The sequence below is a fragment of the Lepidochelys olivacea genome (genome assembly GCF_965140295.1).
Source record: "Lepidochelys olivacea isolate rLepOli2 genome assembly, chromosome: 2".
Lineage (NCBI taxonomy): Eukaryota > Metazoa > Chordata > Testudines > Cheloniidae > Lepidochelys > Lepidochelys olivacea.
In genome coordinates, this window is record NC_140412.1 from 172,689,593 (window position 1) to 172,705,334 (window position 15,742).

The following is a 15,742-nucleotide window of genomic DNA, read 5'->3' on the forward strand; positions in this document are numbered from 1 at the left end:
CTACACACAACACTCTGCATTACTGTTACAATTACTGTACCAGTTACAATAATGAACTCTCTCTAGAAATGGAGCTCTGTACAGAAGCAAATTGACAGTCTGTCCCATATTCACAAACAATAGAAATTTAATGTTGGTATTTAAACATATGAATTAACTCCTTGGGAATATAAATTTAGGGAATCCTGGCTGCAATTGTTTTAACTTTGTTTTGGTGAAACTTGGTAATTCAATTAGTTTTAACTGCTAAAGAAACTATATATTGGAATTACAGCTTTAAAGCTAAATTAAAAACACTAGTTTCTACATCATTTTTAGTAGATTGTAAATCGCCTCAGCACGTTGATGTCGCCAGATGTTAGCAGTAAACTGGACTAGTGTGGAGGATCTCCTGTAGAAGATTTAGGAATTCTTGTTACAGAAGACTTTCCCAGTTAAAAGTGATTTTGTAGGTGCTAGAACTGCAGCTACATTCTCCAGCCCAGTACAGGAGGAGTTCCTGTCAACCTTCTTGTGTTTGTTTTGTGTTTTTGCAGGTTGTGGGCTGCTCATTGCAGAAAGATACAGCTGAAAAAGGGTTAGCATCTTTCCATTCAACTTTATGTCCTGAATTTTTAAGATCCTACTAATGTTTTCTGAATGACGTTAGGCCTTTTATACTTTTTATGGGGAGTCAGGCGTCATAAGGAGACTGAAGAATAGTAACCATACATTACTGATATAGCAGGGACAGAGGATATTCCACATTGTTTATGCAGCTGTTCAGAAAAAGCTTTGCATATTTTAAAAGAAAATAAAACTAAACAGGAAGGAGGCAATAAATTCATAACACTTTAGGTAGGCCTTGTTATAGTGCAAATAACACAGCACAACTCTTATTGTGATGAGCTGCATTTGTGTGGGGGTTTTGTTTTGTTCTTTATTTTAAAAGATGCTCTGGAAATTTGTGGGGATGGGAGAGACTTTGATTAAAGAATAATCTTCTGTTCAGAGGTGGATTTTTAGTTTTTATTTTCATTAATTAATTAATTGCTGCTTGGTTGTTAACTGAAACAGATGCAACATTATACAAATTCACCTAAACCAGCATAAGTGCTAGTGGATTGAAGGCAGATACTAATTTATATAGCACCCAAAGTCTACTAGCTGCTCTACAGATAAAGCGAAAGACAAGATTCCTGCCTTCAGAGCTTAAGGTTTATCATCACAGGGAAATTGACTAGCAGAAATATAGCGGTATAATTGTATGGGTATTGCTAAGCAGTATAATTTCTCTTGTGGAATAAAAGTGACTGTAGTCTAGAACAGTGGGGTCAGCCTGTGGGCTGCACATGGCCCGTCAGGGTAATCTGCTGGTGGGCTGCCAAACAGTTTGCTTACATTTGCACAGCTGCTTGCAGCTCCCAGTGGCTGCGGTTTGCTCCCAGTGGCCAATGGGAGCTGCGGGAAGCAGCAGCCAGCATGTCTACTGGTCTAGATTGTCCACATACAGAGCTATAGTATTCACAGGTGCTGGCTTCTAATTTTCCTTGGGGGTGCTCAACCCCTGCTCCACCCCTGGCCCTGCCTGCACTCCACTTCTTCACCAAGGCTCCACCCCTGAGCGTGCCCTGTCCTGGCTCCTCCCCGTCCCTCCCAATGCCTCAGGCATGCTGCTCAACAGCTGTTCCATGAAGGCATGCAGGAGGCACTGGGAGAGAGGGGGAAGAGTTGATCAGTGGTGGGCTGCAGGTAGGCAGGAGTCGGGGGGAGGAAGAGAAGCTTGGCTGCTGGTGGGTGCTAAACAGCTGCTAATTTTTTTCTGTGGTTGCTCCAGCCCTGGAGCACCCATGCAGTCGATGCCGATGCTAGTAATATTATACCGCTATAGTTCTGCTAGTCACTTCCCACTGTAAACGAGCTCTTAGGTTCTAAATACACTACAGATTAGTAATATGAGGAGTGAGGTGCAACAGCAAGCAAGCAACTCGGTAATTAAGTTAACATGCATCTTGTTAATGCCTCAGCTTTTTGTTTAGTTATTATTAATACTTTGAGAAGAGTAGGTTTGATAGGCCTCTTTTGTTGAAGTGAATTTTAAGAGGGGACTTCCTATTTGAGATTTTTGGTTACCAAATTTACCGTTCTCTCATGCTTAATCTTTTCAAATTATTACTATTTTTATTCAGATGGGTCCTCTAATCATGTTTACAACTACCAGCCATGTGATCATCCTCGTCAGCCTTGTGACAGCTCATGTCCTTGTGTAATTGCTCAGAACTTTTGTGAGAAGTTTTGTCAGTGCAGCTCAGAATGTAAGTAATTTTGGAAGGTGTCTACAATTGAGTGTCTTTTTTCATAGACTGGTTTCATTTGTAGACACAAATTTACTGCTGGTATTAAATAAAAGGCCCACAAAGGGCAAAAAGATGGGCTGGTGCTATTTTTTCCTGTTTTTTGACATTGAAAGAAGTCCTGGAAAGTTTTCAGAGAGGGGCCACCCCCCCGCTTTTTAAAAATGATTATTTCAGGTTATGTCTAGGTGACCAGAAGCATAAATGATGACATTACAAGTAAGGCGTGAAAGTGCTTTTTAGTTAGTCTGTTTACATCTCTTTGGTTTTGTTAACACCTGTTTAATTTTAATGGCAAATTACACTTTGAATAGAGTCTTTATTATAAATTCAGCACCCTCACCCATTCAAGTAGGGAGTTAAACGCTCACAATAAATACTCTGCCTCCAAGTGGTCCTCCAACAAAACCAGAAAAAAACACACTTTGCCTTACTGATATTTCTAGGGTAAGAAACAAGGGCGTACACGCACCCGTATGCTGGCTTCCTGGTTCTTTTCAGAATTTCTAAAGATACAGAAATCTCTAAATAAGTTAAGCATTAACACCGCCAAGTAGATCAACATCTAAATATCTTTGAAATACATACTTAAGGTGCAATTTTTAATGAGACTACATGCTCATAGTGAAACATCTTTAAATGAATGCAGGACTGGGGCATTAAGGAGCAGTGAGTTGATTATTCTTGCATATAAGGCCTGTATAAAGAAACTTACCATGCCTCTGTTTAAAGGAAGAGTTTCAAAACTGGTGCATATGGTGAACACTGCTTCATTCAGTAGAACATTGCAGAGAAAACATCCTTAGGGTATGTCTCCTCAGCCCATGGTAATAAGCCTCCTGGCCTAGGTCAACTGGCTCAAGGTTGGTGCTCCAAAAATAGCTATATAGACAGTGCTTGGAGGTTGCAGCTTGGGCTGGAGCTCAGGCTGTGAAGCCCACCCTCTCCCTAGGCTTCAGAGCCCAAGCTGCAATGTCAAAGTGCTGCCTACATAGCTATTTTTAGAGTACCAGTCTGAGTCTGTCATCCTGGCTGGGAGGCTCACAGCTGCAGGCTGCGAAGACATACCCTGCCTGACCCTGTTCACTTTGTATTAACCTTAAGTATTGGAGAAATGAGACATCTGGAGCAAGGAATCAATGTATTTTTGCTAAACTCTAGGACATGAACTGTGATCCTTTTTTTCATGTTTACTTATTTATCTTTCCTTCCTCATTAAAGGCCAAAACAGGTTTCCTGGATGCCGCTGCAAAGCACAGTGCAACACTAAGCAGTGTCCATGCTATCTGGCTGTACGTGAATGTGATCCAGACCTCTGTCTAACATGTGGAGCAGCCGATCACTGGGACAGCAAAAATGTGTCTTGCAAGAACTGCAGCATTCAGAGGGGATCCAAAAAGGTGTATATGCTTACCTTTCTCCACATACACGTCCTCCCAGCTCCACTGTTTTTGCCTTTTTACTTCATGTGTACAATGAGGAGGGTGCCTAATATTGTTTTCATGCCAAAAAATCCCAAGTGCACTGGAGTTTGGACTCTGCTGTGGTTTTTCTGGCCAACAAAAAGAGAGAGACTAGTCTGAAAGGGAAAATGGTTTCCACCTACTTTGCCATTCTGAGTTATGTGCTACTTTACTCATCTTTGTACAGCTTATGCAACTTGTGCCACTATGGAATGGAACATCTACTGTTTTCTTCAGTACTAACTTGTGTGCAACATATGTAAACTGAAGCTGAGCATCACTTCTTGTAGGTTGAAAAAAATAGTATTTTAAAGCACTAGTTCATTGTTTCCATAATCAGATTAATATTAAAGTGGTAAATATTGCACTTTTACAAGCAGACTTTTGCAGTTTTAAAAATCTCTTAATTTACCAAGTTTTTTTTAATATTCTGATCTGGAGGCCTTTAGTATAGACAGATACAGTTAAGCATGTGTCTTGTTACTTGGATTTATAACCAAACAATTTCTACCCCATGGCCACTTCTACCCTGGAATGTTTTTTCATTAGCACTGTATCTGGTCTCCTTTATGTGCACCTTCTCTCTCCTCCCCCCGACCCCCCTTCCCAAATGTTAGCAACTGTGTATGTTTATCATTTAAACATTCCAGAAAACTCAAGTCAGATGATATGTTTCTTGTTTCTCCCCTTCTCTAGCATTTGCTGTTGGCACCTTCAGATGTGGCGGGCTGGGGAATTTTCATCAAAGACCCCGTACAGAAGAATGAATTCATCTCTGAGTACTGTGGTGAGGTAAGGAAAGATAGTACCTTTCAAGTCAGTGGTTTTCAACCTTTTTCCATTTGCAGACCCCTAAAAAATTTTGACTGGAGGTGCGGACATCTTAGGAAATCTTAGAAATAGTCCAAGGATCACAGGTTGAAAACCACTGCTTCAAATGTATGTTTTAATCGTTACAGCTGTATGCATAAGACATTTGTTTTTTAAAAATAGATGTCTCACTAAAATAATCAAGGTCACTTTCTTCAGTGATGTATCAGTTTGTGACCTTGACTAATTATAAAGCAAAACTAGTTAAATGTCTCCAGGCTTGGGAACTAGCTTGTTTGTAGATTTAGTACCCTTTTGCAGAATAAAGGAATGTTATACAATAATTCACAGCAGGTTTCAAGGTCTTGGCATTGCCAAAAGAATAAAAGCTTCCCTAGCATCTAGTATACATAGCTGAATCCATGGTTGATACTGACATTTTTCCACTGGCAAGATTTTTCATGTCTTTTGGGTGCCTGTGAGGATGAGGCTGGAAGAGAGGATGGATCTAAAGCAGGGCTTCTCAACTTCATTGCACGGGGACCTGCTTCTGACAACAAAAATTACTACATGACCCAAGGAGGGGGGACCTGAAGCCTGAGCCCACCAGAGCCCTGCCACCCTGGGTGGGGGGACCAAAGCCCAAGGGCTTCAGCCCCTGGCAGGGGGCCTGTAACTTGAGCCCTGCCACCTAGGGCTGGAGCCCTTGGGCTTGGGCTTCAGCCCCAGACCCCACAAGGTCTAATGCCAGCCCTGATGACCCTGGTAGAACAGTCATGACCCACTTTGGGATCCCAACCCACAGTTTGAGAAACACTGCTCTAAAGAGCAGTCCCAGTTAAAATAAATCTGGAGCTTCCGGCAAAATTATTTGACTGCCAGCATAAGACACTGCCAAGATTCAGTAGGCAACACTGCCCTCTAACCGCCCCAAATGCCGATATCAGGCTGTGTGAAAGGGAGAGCTAAGGCCCAGAAGAGAGTGTCCTGCACAGAGTGAGTTGATTTAAGTTGCTTTGATTTAAATTGTCATTTTCAATCACAGTATGATTAAATCATGTTGTGCATTTGTACATTTTTTTTTGCAATTGAAAGGTTGATCCTTATTGGTTAGTAACTGTTAAACATGTTGATTTGCAACTAAGTAGTCTTTACACTAAATTTGGTGCTTCCTTTTGCTAACCAGGAGAATACATATAGCTGTACACATTTATTTAAGCAGATATATAGCTTAACTTACATTTAGATTTTTAATGTTTCTTTTTAGAAAATGGTGAAGATGCTTTCTTCTTTACTAGATAATTAACTTTTGTATCAAGCTCTATTTTCAGATTTGATTGAAAATGCACAACAACAGCTTTAAATTTTTTTAAAATTAAATAAAACTACCTTAAGTGGGCTGGATATATAAGAGGGAAAAAAGGTTTATCAAAACATGTTTTGTAGTTAAAACTGATTTATTAAAGGAAGTAATTATCTGTTAGTAAATTGTACTGATTGTTTCTGATCACCATGACCTTCAAGATTTCAGAACTAGTAGATCTCATCCTCTCACACCTAGTTTTTATTTATAGATTGGAAAAGGAAAACAAGCTTTCCTGCTTTTTCAACTGTGAATGAACTAGTAATTGAACTGAACTAGTTGAATAAACTGAAACAAAGAAAATATTCTCTCTGAACCTGCAGAAGAGGCTACTGATGTTAAAAGCTGGTTTAGCATTTCAACAAATTGGTTCCAGATGCTTAGCGAGTGACTTCTACCAGATCAGTGATTTGACCTTTCTTAAAATGTGGCTGCAAACATGTACTACTTAATATTATTTTATGTATTTAATTTAAATGATTTATCTATTTTAAAATTAATTTTAAATGGGTTGAATTGAAAACTGTTAAATTAAAAAAAATATTTAAAGTTTATACATCTTTAGAGAAACAGAAAAACAAAATATGTCTCCCTTCTAGGCTGAGCTGATAGTGCTGTTTTGGGTTACTAAATAAGAGAGAGCCCTAGTTAGTGTAACTTCGTATGCTGAATTGGAAATGTCTCCAAGATGACAGCTATAGACTTTTTAGTCTTGCAGTCATTGTCTTTGCATCCACCCACAGAACAGCATAATCTAAGACCACTTGTCAGCCTGAGCTGTAGCATTAAAGTTTTCTCTGTCTTAATTCCACTTGCAGTATAAACTTCATTCCAGAATGGAATAAGTCTTTGAAAAGTTAGGATTCCAGTTATGATGGGCTTTAGATGTGGAGCAACTTTGACATATAGTCTGAGTAGGCATGAGAGACGGACATGCTTGAGGCTGTAGGCTATTTCCATTACCAGCTGAAAAATAAATGGCCTTTTTTATAAGCAATATTTCTTTCAGATTATTTCTCAGGATGAGGCAGACAGAAGAGGGAAGGTATATGACAAGTACATGTGCAGCTTTCTATTCAATTTGAATAACGGTACGTATGTTTAGCTATTGATTTTAATTGACACAACTAAGATTTTTCAAAACCTCCATTTAGCTGCCACCTAACCCTGGAGGCACCTAAATTCTGCCAGTGTTCACTTCTATGTCCAGGTGGGATTCTCAGAGTAGGTGATTCCTGACTATCTCACCTGCGGGGCCTGATCCAGTGGGCACTCTCAGAGCATACCTACCATATTGGGCCTCATGTACATGTAGAGTCCTCTGTAACTGTCTTTTGTGAAAGGGTTTGTCCACGAATCAGGTGCCTAAACACCTTTTAGAGATGGGGCTTAGGCAGTAGGAAATGCTAAGGAAAGAGATGGGGCCTATTTTAGGCCATTCCCAGCTCAGCATGCTGGCTTCTGAGAAATCCTATTAGGAACCTAACTCTCGGGAGCCTCCCTCATGGCTGGGGATGCTACGGGACAGCATGGTGCTTAAAAGTTAGGTGTCACAATGCTCACTGTTGTACTACTGAAGTCCCTTTGTGGATCTAGCCCTAAGTGCTGCAAAAAGTTCATGAAGGAAGCTCTTTATATAAAAAGGTCAGTACATTTTAAACAGCTTGTAGACTTGGAAGGAAAGAATCCATCTAATTTAGAAACATCAGTGTACATCATTTGGGCAGGAGATGGATGGAGGTGGAATGTGAAAAAGATTAGCAGGTGGAAACCTCAATTTTAGGAAGTTTAGAATGTTTAACTACAAATGCCATGATATTTTAATATAGCAACTTGTTAGCCTTCCCTGAGGAAAAGTTAACATCGGAGAAGGTTTTTCAAAATGACTTTCATGTGTGAAGCTGAACACTCTAAAGTTATAACCTGACAGGTGCATAAAATAGGCTATGAGCTGTACAGCATATTCTCAGATGTGCTTAGAAAGCTCTTTAGAAGAAACCTGTTCTAACTACTCACACTCTCTTCTAGATTTTGTGGTTGATGCAACACGCAAGGGTAACAAAATCCGCTTTGCAAACCATTCAGTAAATCCCAACTGCTATGCAAAAGGTAATACCAGACAAAGTTAAACTATGGTTAGTCTAACAATACATGAAACATCATTACTGTAGAACGTTGAATAAAGAATACACGTTTAAATGGTGGCAGAATGTGTAAATACAAATAAGTCATGCAAATGTGAGCTAAGACCCTGACCTTATACTCTCTCTCTCTTTTTAAACAGTTATGATGGTTAATGGAGATCACAGAATAGGTATATTTGCTAAGAGAGCCATTCAGACTGGTGAAGAGCTGTTTTTTGACTACAGGTTGGTACACTAGAACAAGATCTTTATTCTAGGGCCACTGTGGCCAAGCCTGATTTTTCATCACATTGAACCTTTAATATCTGAGATTGGATCATGTCATTTAGATGCCTCACCCTTTACCTCAAATCCAGCTTTGGGTCTCAGCAGATGGCTTATGCCAGCAGTTGTCTTCCTCCCTCAAATGCTGGGATTTTGCTGGCGAAAGAGACAGCCATGAACTTGGGGCACTTCTGTCTCTGGAACTCAAGGGCACAGTCTAATTAAAGCAGCTAGTCAGAACCTTGAACACTTAAAGCCCAGACCTTATAGGGAGGAATATCACTGTTCTATACGGAAGAGACAAGGATGGGACAAGTATCTAAACTTTACGTATCTCTCCCCCCCCCCCCCAATAACACCCAAGTTTGCCAATTATAAAAGACCAGATCTACACTTAGAACTTTTGCCAGTAAAATCTGTCATGGGTGATTGAGACATTTTTAAAGTGCTTGTGAGTTGTTTCTTTTAAATTCCCAAGCAAAATAAAACATTTGTGCTACTGGTGCTTTTCCAGTATAGATTAGGCTTAAGCCTCCTGCCTTATGTGCTATTTAAACACACAGGTGGAGCAAACAGTTGCGCCATTCATTATCTAGTGCCGACGGCACACTGGACCAGATTTTTAAAGACAGGCATTGCTCTGCTTAGTGTTGCAAAGCCAGAATGATTTTGACAGCTAAGTCCCATATCCAAAGGTGATTTAAAGTAGCTTGAGTAGCTTTAGAAATCTGGTCCACTGATTGCCGTTTATGGAAACACAACTCTGGAACAAACTTCCTGGGTCATTGCGTTCAGGCCCCTGCTATGACAGGCAACCCACCATCTGTCCTGTTTATATATTTATCAAACTAATGCAAGGCTGTTTCACTCCTCTGATGGTTAGAAACCATCTAATTTCCAGCCTAAATTTATTGACTATCAGTTTATACTTAGCCTTGGATGGATCAGATTTTTATTGGCAAATTTCAGTAAACATTGTTTCACTGTACATACACACACTGGTGAAAAAATATTTCCATCAGTCAAAGTGAGAAAAATGCTGCTTGAGAACTTATTTGATTTCAAGATAATTATGTTGATATTCAAGACACTCTTATTGTAGCTAACACAAGCTATACAATGTCTGGTATTATTCTTCCTCCCCTTCTTCTCCTACAACTGGAAATTTAAAGTTTAAAAAAAAGCTCCCAACTAAGCATTATCATCTATCAGTTGAATGAAATTCCCACAAGTCTATGCACACTGATTTCTACCCCAAAGTCTCTGTTTTAACATGAATTGGGCTCTCACAGCACTAGAGCACTCTACCACCATGGTTGTTCCTTTGTCTTCTTCTAGCGCAATAACTTAAATGCAAGGGCACAAAGGCAACAGAAGTGTGTTCAACCTTTTATGTGACTGGATCCCAATATTTTTGAGAGGCTCAGCACCTTAAACTCCTCTTGATGTTACTGATGGGACCGAGTATGCTACAACTTTATTAATCTTGTCTTTGATGTGTACGTCTTTTTTCCTCCCCAGATATAGCCAGGCTGATGCACTGAAATATGTAGGCATTGAAAGAGAAATGGAAATCCCTTGATACCAGCTACCTCTACTTTTGAACAGCTGCCTTATCTCCAGGAATTTTCTAGTACTGTGGGCAATTTTAGAAAAATGATGCAATTTGAAATCCTGAATTTGCAAAGTACTGTACCAGTAATTTATAGTAACAAATTTCAAAATCAACTTTTTATTGCCTTCTCACTAGCTGCAAAGTGTTTTGTACCAATGAACTTTTGCAATAATGCGGTGTGGTACATTTTTCAACCTTGAATAAAGGATACTTGAACTTCTTCATTTTGAGTGTATTTGAGCGATAGTGGGTGTTCTAGGCAGTTAAAATAATTTCGGTAGAGAAAGTCTTTTGAGGGTACATAGTGCACTTAAAGAAAAGGTAAAAGCAGCAACAAGTGTGGTTTTATTTTTTTTAAAATGAGTATTTATTTAGCCTGTTGTCTGTGGGGGACTAAAACACAATTAGCTGACTGGGAAGCAGAGGAAAATAAATTCAGTCCCCCTGCTGCTTTGTTTTTAAGGACAAGTTAGTACCTAAACCTGTGTATTCACTTGAACTGAGTGGTAGTCTTTAAATTGGGGCAGGCATAGACCCTTTCTCCAAACTGTATGTGGGGGCATCTTAATTGCGTTCTAGGTGAGTCCATGTTCATTAATACACTTCAAATGCATGCCTTTAGTTAACAGCCTCTACACACAAGCCTGATTTAAAGCTACTTTAGTTCTTAAACTACACTTATCTTAATTCTCTTCCAAAGGGAAAAAGTAAGTATGGAACAGTGTCCTTCCACTGCCCTAAAGCTCTCAACTTTTCCAGAATACTGTACCCCTTTCAGGAGTCTGTCTTGCATACCCCCAAGTTTCACCTCACTTTAAAACTACTTGTTCACAAAATCACAATACAACATTTATATTCTACTTGATTTTTTTAATTACTAATTACATTTCAGTGTATAGTATATAAACAAGTCACTGTTTCTAGTACTTTTTAATGTAGTGTGTTGTGAAACTAGGCAAATATCTAGATGTATCCCTCGGGGCATGCGACCACTGTTTTAGGGTATATTGTACACTAGAGCCCATTGGCCTCAGCATACTAACAGCTGCAAGTCTGAAGTGGATGGATTTGAATTGGCTTTTTTTGTAATAGTGGTACCTGATCCTGGCTGATTTACTACTGCACAGCCCTCAAGTTTGCCAAAACAGGGGAGCACCCACCATGGAACTCAGCTGTACAGAGAGAGCTGGTTGAAAATTTGCAAAGGAACAAGTTGCTGTACAAAGACATTTCAGTAAGGTTCAAAATGAAACCTTTAAGAAAGGTCAAAACCAGCTATTGTCAGTATATTATGTTTTGTTCTGTCCTCTACTTCCCAGAGTCATCCTCCTTCATTTGCAAGAGCTGCTATTGCCAACCTGACATGCCAAACCTGTGGGGCAAATGGGCTTGTTTTTGGGTTGTAGGTTTTTTTTTTTTTTTTTTTTTGGATTTAACTCCTGGCAAGCAAGGGGGGGAGTCAGGGGTGCACAGTGGCCCTACTACAGTCCCAGACTGCACACTGGAGGGGATCTAGTCAGTGTTGGGTACTTAGGGATTGGCTTGTTTTGAAATGGGATTAGCTTGATTTTTGGTTTAGTGTGAAAGTCAGCATTCGTTCTTTGCTTTTGGTGCACAACAGCTGCCAGAGCCCTATCACTCAAAACTGCAGACAAGGGCAAGGCTAAACTTTCACAAAGTAGATGGGCTCAATATATGAATTTTACTGCAAGAAGTTACACACTGGGTATTAAATTATAGTCACATGCCAGATGGGAGCACAGTTCTCAAACCCCAGTTTCGATCCCCCAGGGATCTTAGTTACCTTGATCACTCACCCCTGCAACATCTGCCATACAAACCTCCCTGACAGACAGCCACCACTGTAGTGGTCCCAAACTGGTGCCATTAGCTTCCACAAGGCAAGTGCTGCAATGTCAGCAGTCCCCTCAGTACTCACCAGTGGTATTCCCTCATGCTGAAATAATGCAGCAACGCATTATCCTAAGGCTAGACTAACTTCCATCGGTCTCTGCTGGAACAACTTCCACTATCTTGTAGAAAGAAAAGGAGGACTTGTGGCACCTCAGAGACTAACCAATTTATTTGAGCGTGAGCTACAGCTCACTTCATCGGATGCATCAGCTGTAGCTCACGAAAGCTCAAATAAATTGGTTAGTCTCTAAGGTGCCACAAGTCCTCCTTTTCTTTTTGCGAATACAGACTAACACGGCTGTTACTCTGAAACCTGTCACTATCTTGTAGCTATTTTTCAAAGGCTCCAGCAGAATCCATACCTCATTACAGGAAAAACAGCAGCCCTGCAGGCCTGCAGCCAGCTTATATTGAAGACTCCACAGACCTGTTGCCACCCTGTACCCTTCTCAGTATTTTGGGAGCACTAGCAGAAATGGATAATTGCTGCTCTATTAACTTGGGTTCTCCACAGGCCATCTCAGAAAGTGGCTATAAATCCATCTGCTAGCTCACTTTAACCAGATTTTTTCTTCTGCTTCCGTTTGTTGGTCCAGAGCACTCCTATCCTTGTGTAGAAACTATCGGACCGCAGTTGAGCTACACAGGCTGCAGTTTAAACAAGGAGCTTGGTAAGCCATAGCAGAGCAATAACCATTTCTGGCATTGTAACCGTTCTCCCCCCTCCATTTCTAGCTTAGTCCTTCTTACAGGGAAAAGTGCTGAGTGTTCTGCAGAAACATTTTTGAATGAGCCTAACCCAAAACAACCACCAACTCCATGGCTTGCATACAAGTCAGTGTGTCAAAAATGCAGCACTTTAAAACTGGCAAAAACATTCCTCTAAACTACAAATGGCATTTACCACCTTCCCAACAGTTTGTATTACTGTAAGGGCAGACTGCAGTGTGTTGACACAGGCCTAGTAGCAGCATGCACACCTCTTAGAATCATAGAATATCAGGGTTGGAAGGGACCCCAGAAGGTCATCTAGTCCAACCCCCTGCTCAAAGCAGGACCAAATCCCAGTTAAAGGGGATTTTAGATTAGTTAAAGGGGATCTTAGAGATGGGTGTGACACAAGACTGTTTTTAAAGCCTTTAGCTCACTTGTAACAGCTCCCCACAATTAATTCAATAGGGTATAGTCATTTTTGCCACTTTTTCTGGCCATTTTTTGTTACGTCTTCACTAGGGCAAAGCAGCAGTGTTTTCAACAAAGCAAAACCAGAACCGTTTTATCCCCTCTAAATGCTTCAAGTCCAGGAGGTGCAGAGTTGCCAAGACAATCTCCTCACACATCTTTGTTAGCCACCTCTCTTCACTTCCCATAACGCACACTGTGAGGGAATGGGGATTTCTAAGAAAAAGGTTTAATGCTATGGTGTGTCTGAGTGCAGAAGGTGCACCTGGAAAATCAAGTTGGAGCCTCTGCTCACAATGAGGACTTGGAAACGCTCAGAGCAAGAATTTATTTTCCATTTGTAGAGATAGTGAGTACAGAACTCCCACCATTAGGAAACAAGGGTTTGGCTTTATTGTATTTTAATCAGGCTTCCACAGCCAGGAGATTATGTAAGTTTAAAGAAACAATGCTGTAGATGTTAGAGCTAGAGTTCACTCACTATATGAAAAAAGATTGAGCATCAGCACACATGCTCTAAGATTCAAAACTAAAGCATTTATTCCCATTTTAAGTACCTAATTTTAATAGTTTTGTCTGTGGGAATGTGCATCCAAAATATATTACCACACTATTCAGAAAAGTGACATGATTAATCTTGGCCAAAAATATCACCTAACAGCATAAGTAGATGAGTTTAGTTTCTGGTGTATCCATTTTGAGAAAAATTCTGAAACAAATGCCAAAACGTTGTTGCCCATCTTCCAAGTTTCTGCTATTTATCTTGAAAAAATCCGTGCACACAATTCAGTGCACACTCCTCCCCCACCAAGCCACAGATACAGAATGATTTTTCAATCCAGTGCTGTGTTTTGCTTGAATCACAGGGAAATGAAAGAAAGCAAAACTAATGAATTACTGTAGCTTTCATAATCATTAGACCTTTTATTTACATTTAGAAAGTAGTGAAACTTAGAACAATAAAACCAAATGCAACTTGTACAGAAATCTTTTAATTTTTTTTTTATTTATCACATTAAAAAATGAAACACACTATACAAATGGGTTTTCATAGCAGATTACACATAGGTCCCTTCAGACTCGCTCTCAAAGTGCTGCCGACATTTCTAAGCACTGCCTGTGGGGGCAGCTATTTAGCATATAGCCCATGTATTGATTTAAATGCAGTAGCATGCAACCCTCAGTGGAGAAGGGTTTGATTCCTTTCTGTTCTTAAATTAGGTTAAATGGCATCGGTGTCCATATTTACATACTTGAAATGTGTCAATCCTGAGCAGTTCCGATGTAAATCTGAGACTGGCTGATGGGAGTCCTGGTCTCAGTTATTAAAAAGGGAGGTCCAAATGGCAGCAGACTGGCTGCTATGAAGTTCAGTTGTTTTCATTCTTTCAATCACATAACTATTTGCTGAGCGTCTCACACAGTCAGACAACTGCTAATAAAAATGCTAAGCCAAGTAACTGTAGGTGTCCTTCTCACCATCCACACGCTCCAAGTACTCCTTCTCAATCAGAATGTCAATGCATTTCTGTAGGAGAGATGGGGAAAGGCCAGGAGTGCATTTCATAAAACAAACCCCAGACAGGCACTTTGCAGCAGGTATTTTAAGAGCAAGAAAACTTTTTGCTTGCTATAAGCTTTTAACAGTTTTCACTGTTAAGTGCCATGCTGAATACATATTTCTCCTGAAGACTAGCATTAAAACTATTTAGCAGGGAAATGGCATAAATAATGGACCATTTAAACTATGGGAATTTTTTGGCCATGCCTCGAAGACGCCACTCACAAACACCATTCAATGAAATAAAGGTGATTTGATACTGTCAAATGTCACTAATTCCCTGGGAGACTCACTGAACATTATTATTCTGTAAGTGAGCAATAAAACAATTAAACCAAGATGTATCTGGTTCCTTTATTTTGACAACTGTATGATAAATTATTATTTTACAATTCACGCTACAGTATGCTTATTGGCACATGACGAAGTCTTATTATTTAGCTTCCCCATACCAATATGTTTGGAGAAGCTATAAGAGAATATTTAAACGTTTCCTACTTAAAAGTATAATAGTTGAATAAGTTATTTCTTTAATCTTTCTAAAATCATTCCATTAACTCAGACACTTGTTAAAAAAATTAAGATCCATTATTGCTGATCTGACATACCTTAATTACTGGAACTCGTGGTTTGAATCTTGAGGACAGCTGGGTTAGAACTTCTCCAAGCAACTGCTGGTGTTTTAGAACCTTTCTCATTTTCATAATTCTCACAATAGCAGCCTAAATAGCAAGTAGAAACAGACTTTCTTAGGAAGATACAATTTGCCATTGTGGATCAAGCCAGTGGTTCCCAAACTTTTTACTAAGACAACCCACCAACTCCATTTGTCTTTCTGAGACCCATACAGGGTCCGAATCCCAGACTCCAAACCTCTCAGCCCCACCCCTGCACCCCCTACCCCAGCCCGGTGAAAGTGAGTGAGGGTGGGGGAAAGCGAGGGAGGGAAGGGGGCTGGAGTGAGCTAGGGGTGGGGCCTCGGAGAAGGGCAGGGCAATGGTGTTTGGGTTTGTGCAATTAGACAGTTGGCAACCCTAGGACTGCAACGTAGCATATGGGGTCACAGGGCAACTCAGGTTTGGCCCAGCCTCCT

The 15,742-nt window shown here is 40.2% G+C and overlaps 2 protein-coding genes across 6 annotated transcripts in view; one reads left to right on the forward strand and one right to left on the reverse strand.

The window, feature by feature from the left end:
- EZH2 (enhancer of zeste 2 polycomb repressive complex 2 subunit) overlaps window positions 1-10,194 on the forward strand; it is a 150,841-nt gene extending 140,647 nt beyond the window's left edge. For 4 of the 5 annotated variants that reach the window (XM_084619735.1, XM_084619734.1, XM_084619731.1 and 1 more), the window contains 8 exons: window positions 537-577; window positions 2,169-2,294; window positions 3,555-3,733; window positions 4,493-4,588; window positions 6,979-7,060; window positions 7,998-8,078; window positions 8,254-8,338; window positions 9,899-10,194. In XM_084619735.1, coding sequence (XP_084475861.1) covers window positions 537-577; window positions 2,169-2,294; window positions 3,555-3,733; window positions 4,493-4,588; window positions 6,979-7,060; window positions 7,998-8,078; window positions 8,254-8,338; window positions 9,899-9,959 — 751 coding nt within the window. In that variant the 3' untranslated portion in view covers window positions 9,960-10,194. The remainder of the gene's footprint in view (window positions 1-536; window positions 578-2,168; window positions 2,295-3,554; window positions 3,734-4,492; window positions 4,589-6,978; window positions 7,061-7,997; window positions 8,079-8,253; window positions 8,339-9,898) is intronic. The other variant, XM_084619732.1, reaches the window with a different exon arrangement.
- A 3,798-nt stretch (window positions 10,195-13,992) lies between these two features.
- CUL1 (cullin 1) overlaps window positions 13,993-15,742 on the reverse strand; it is an 84,625-nt gene continuing 82,875 nt past the window's right edge. The window contains exons 21-22 of the mRNA XM_084621933.1: window positions 15,258-15,371; window positions 13,993-14,616 (exon numbers count right to left, since the gene is read on the reverse strand). Of these exons, the coding sequence (XP_084478059.1) occupies window positions 14,536-14,616; window positions 15,258-15,371 (195 nt within the window). The 3' untranslated portion in view covers window positions 13,993-14,535. The remainder of the gene's footprint in view (window positions 14,617-15,257; window positions 15,372-15,742) is intronic.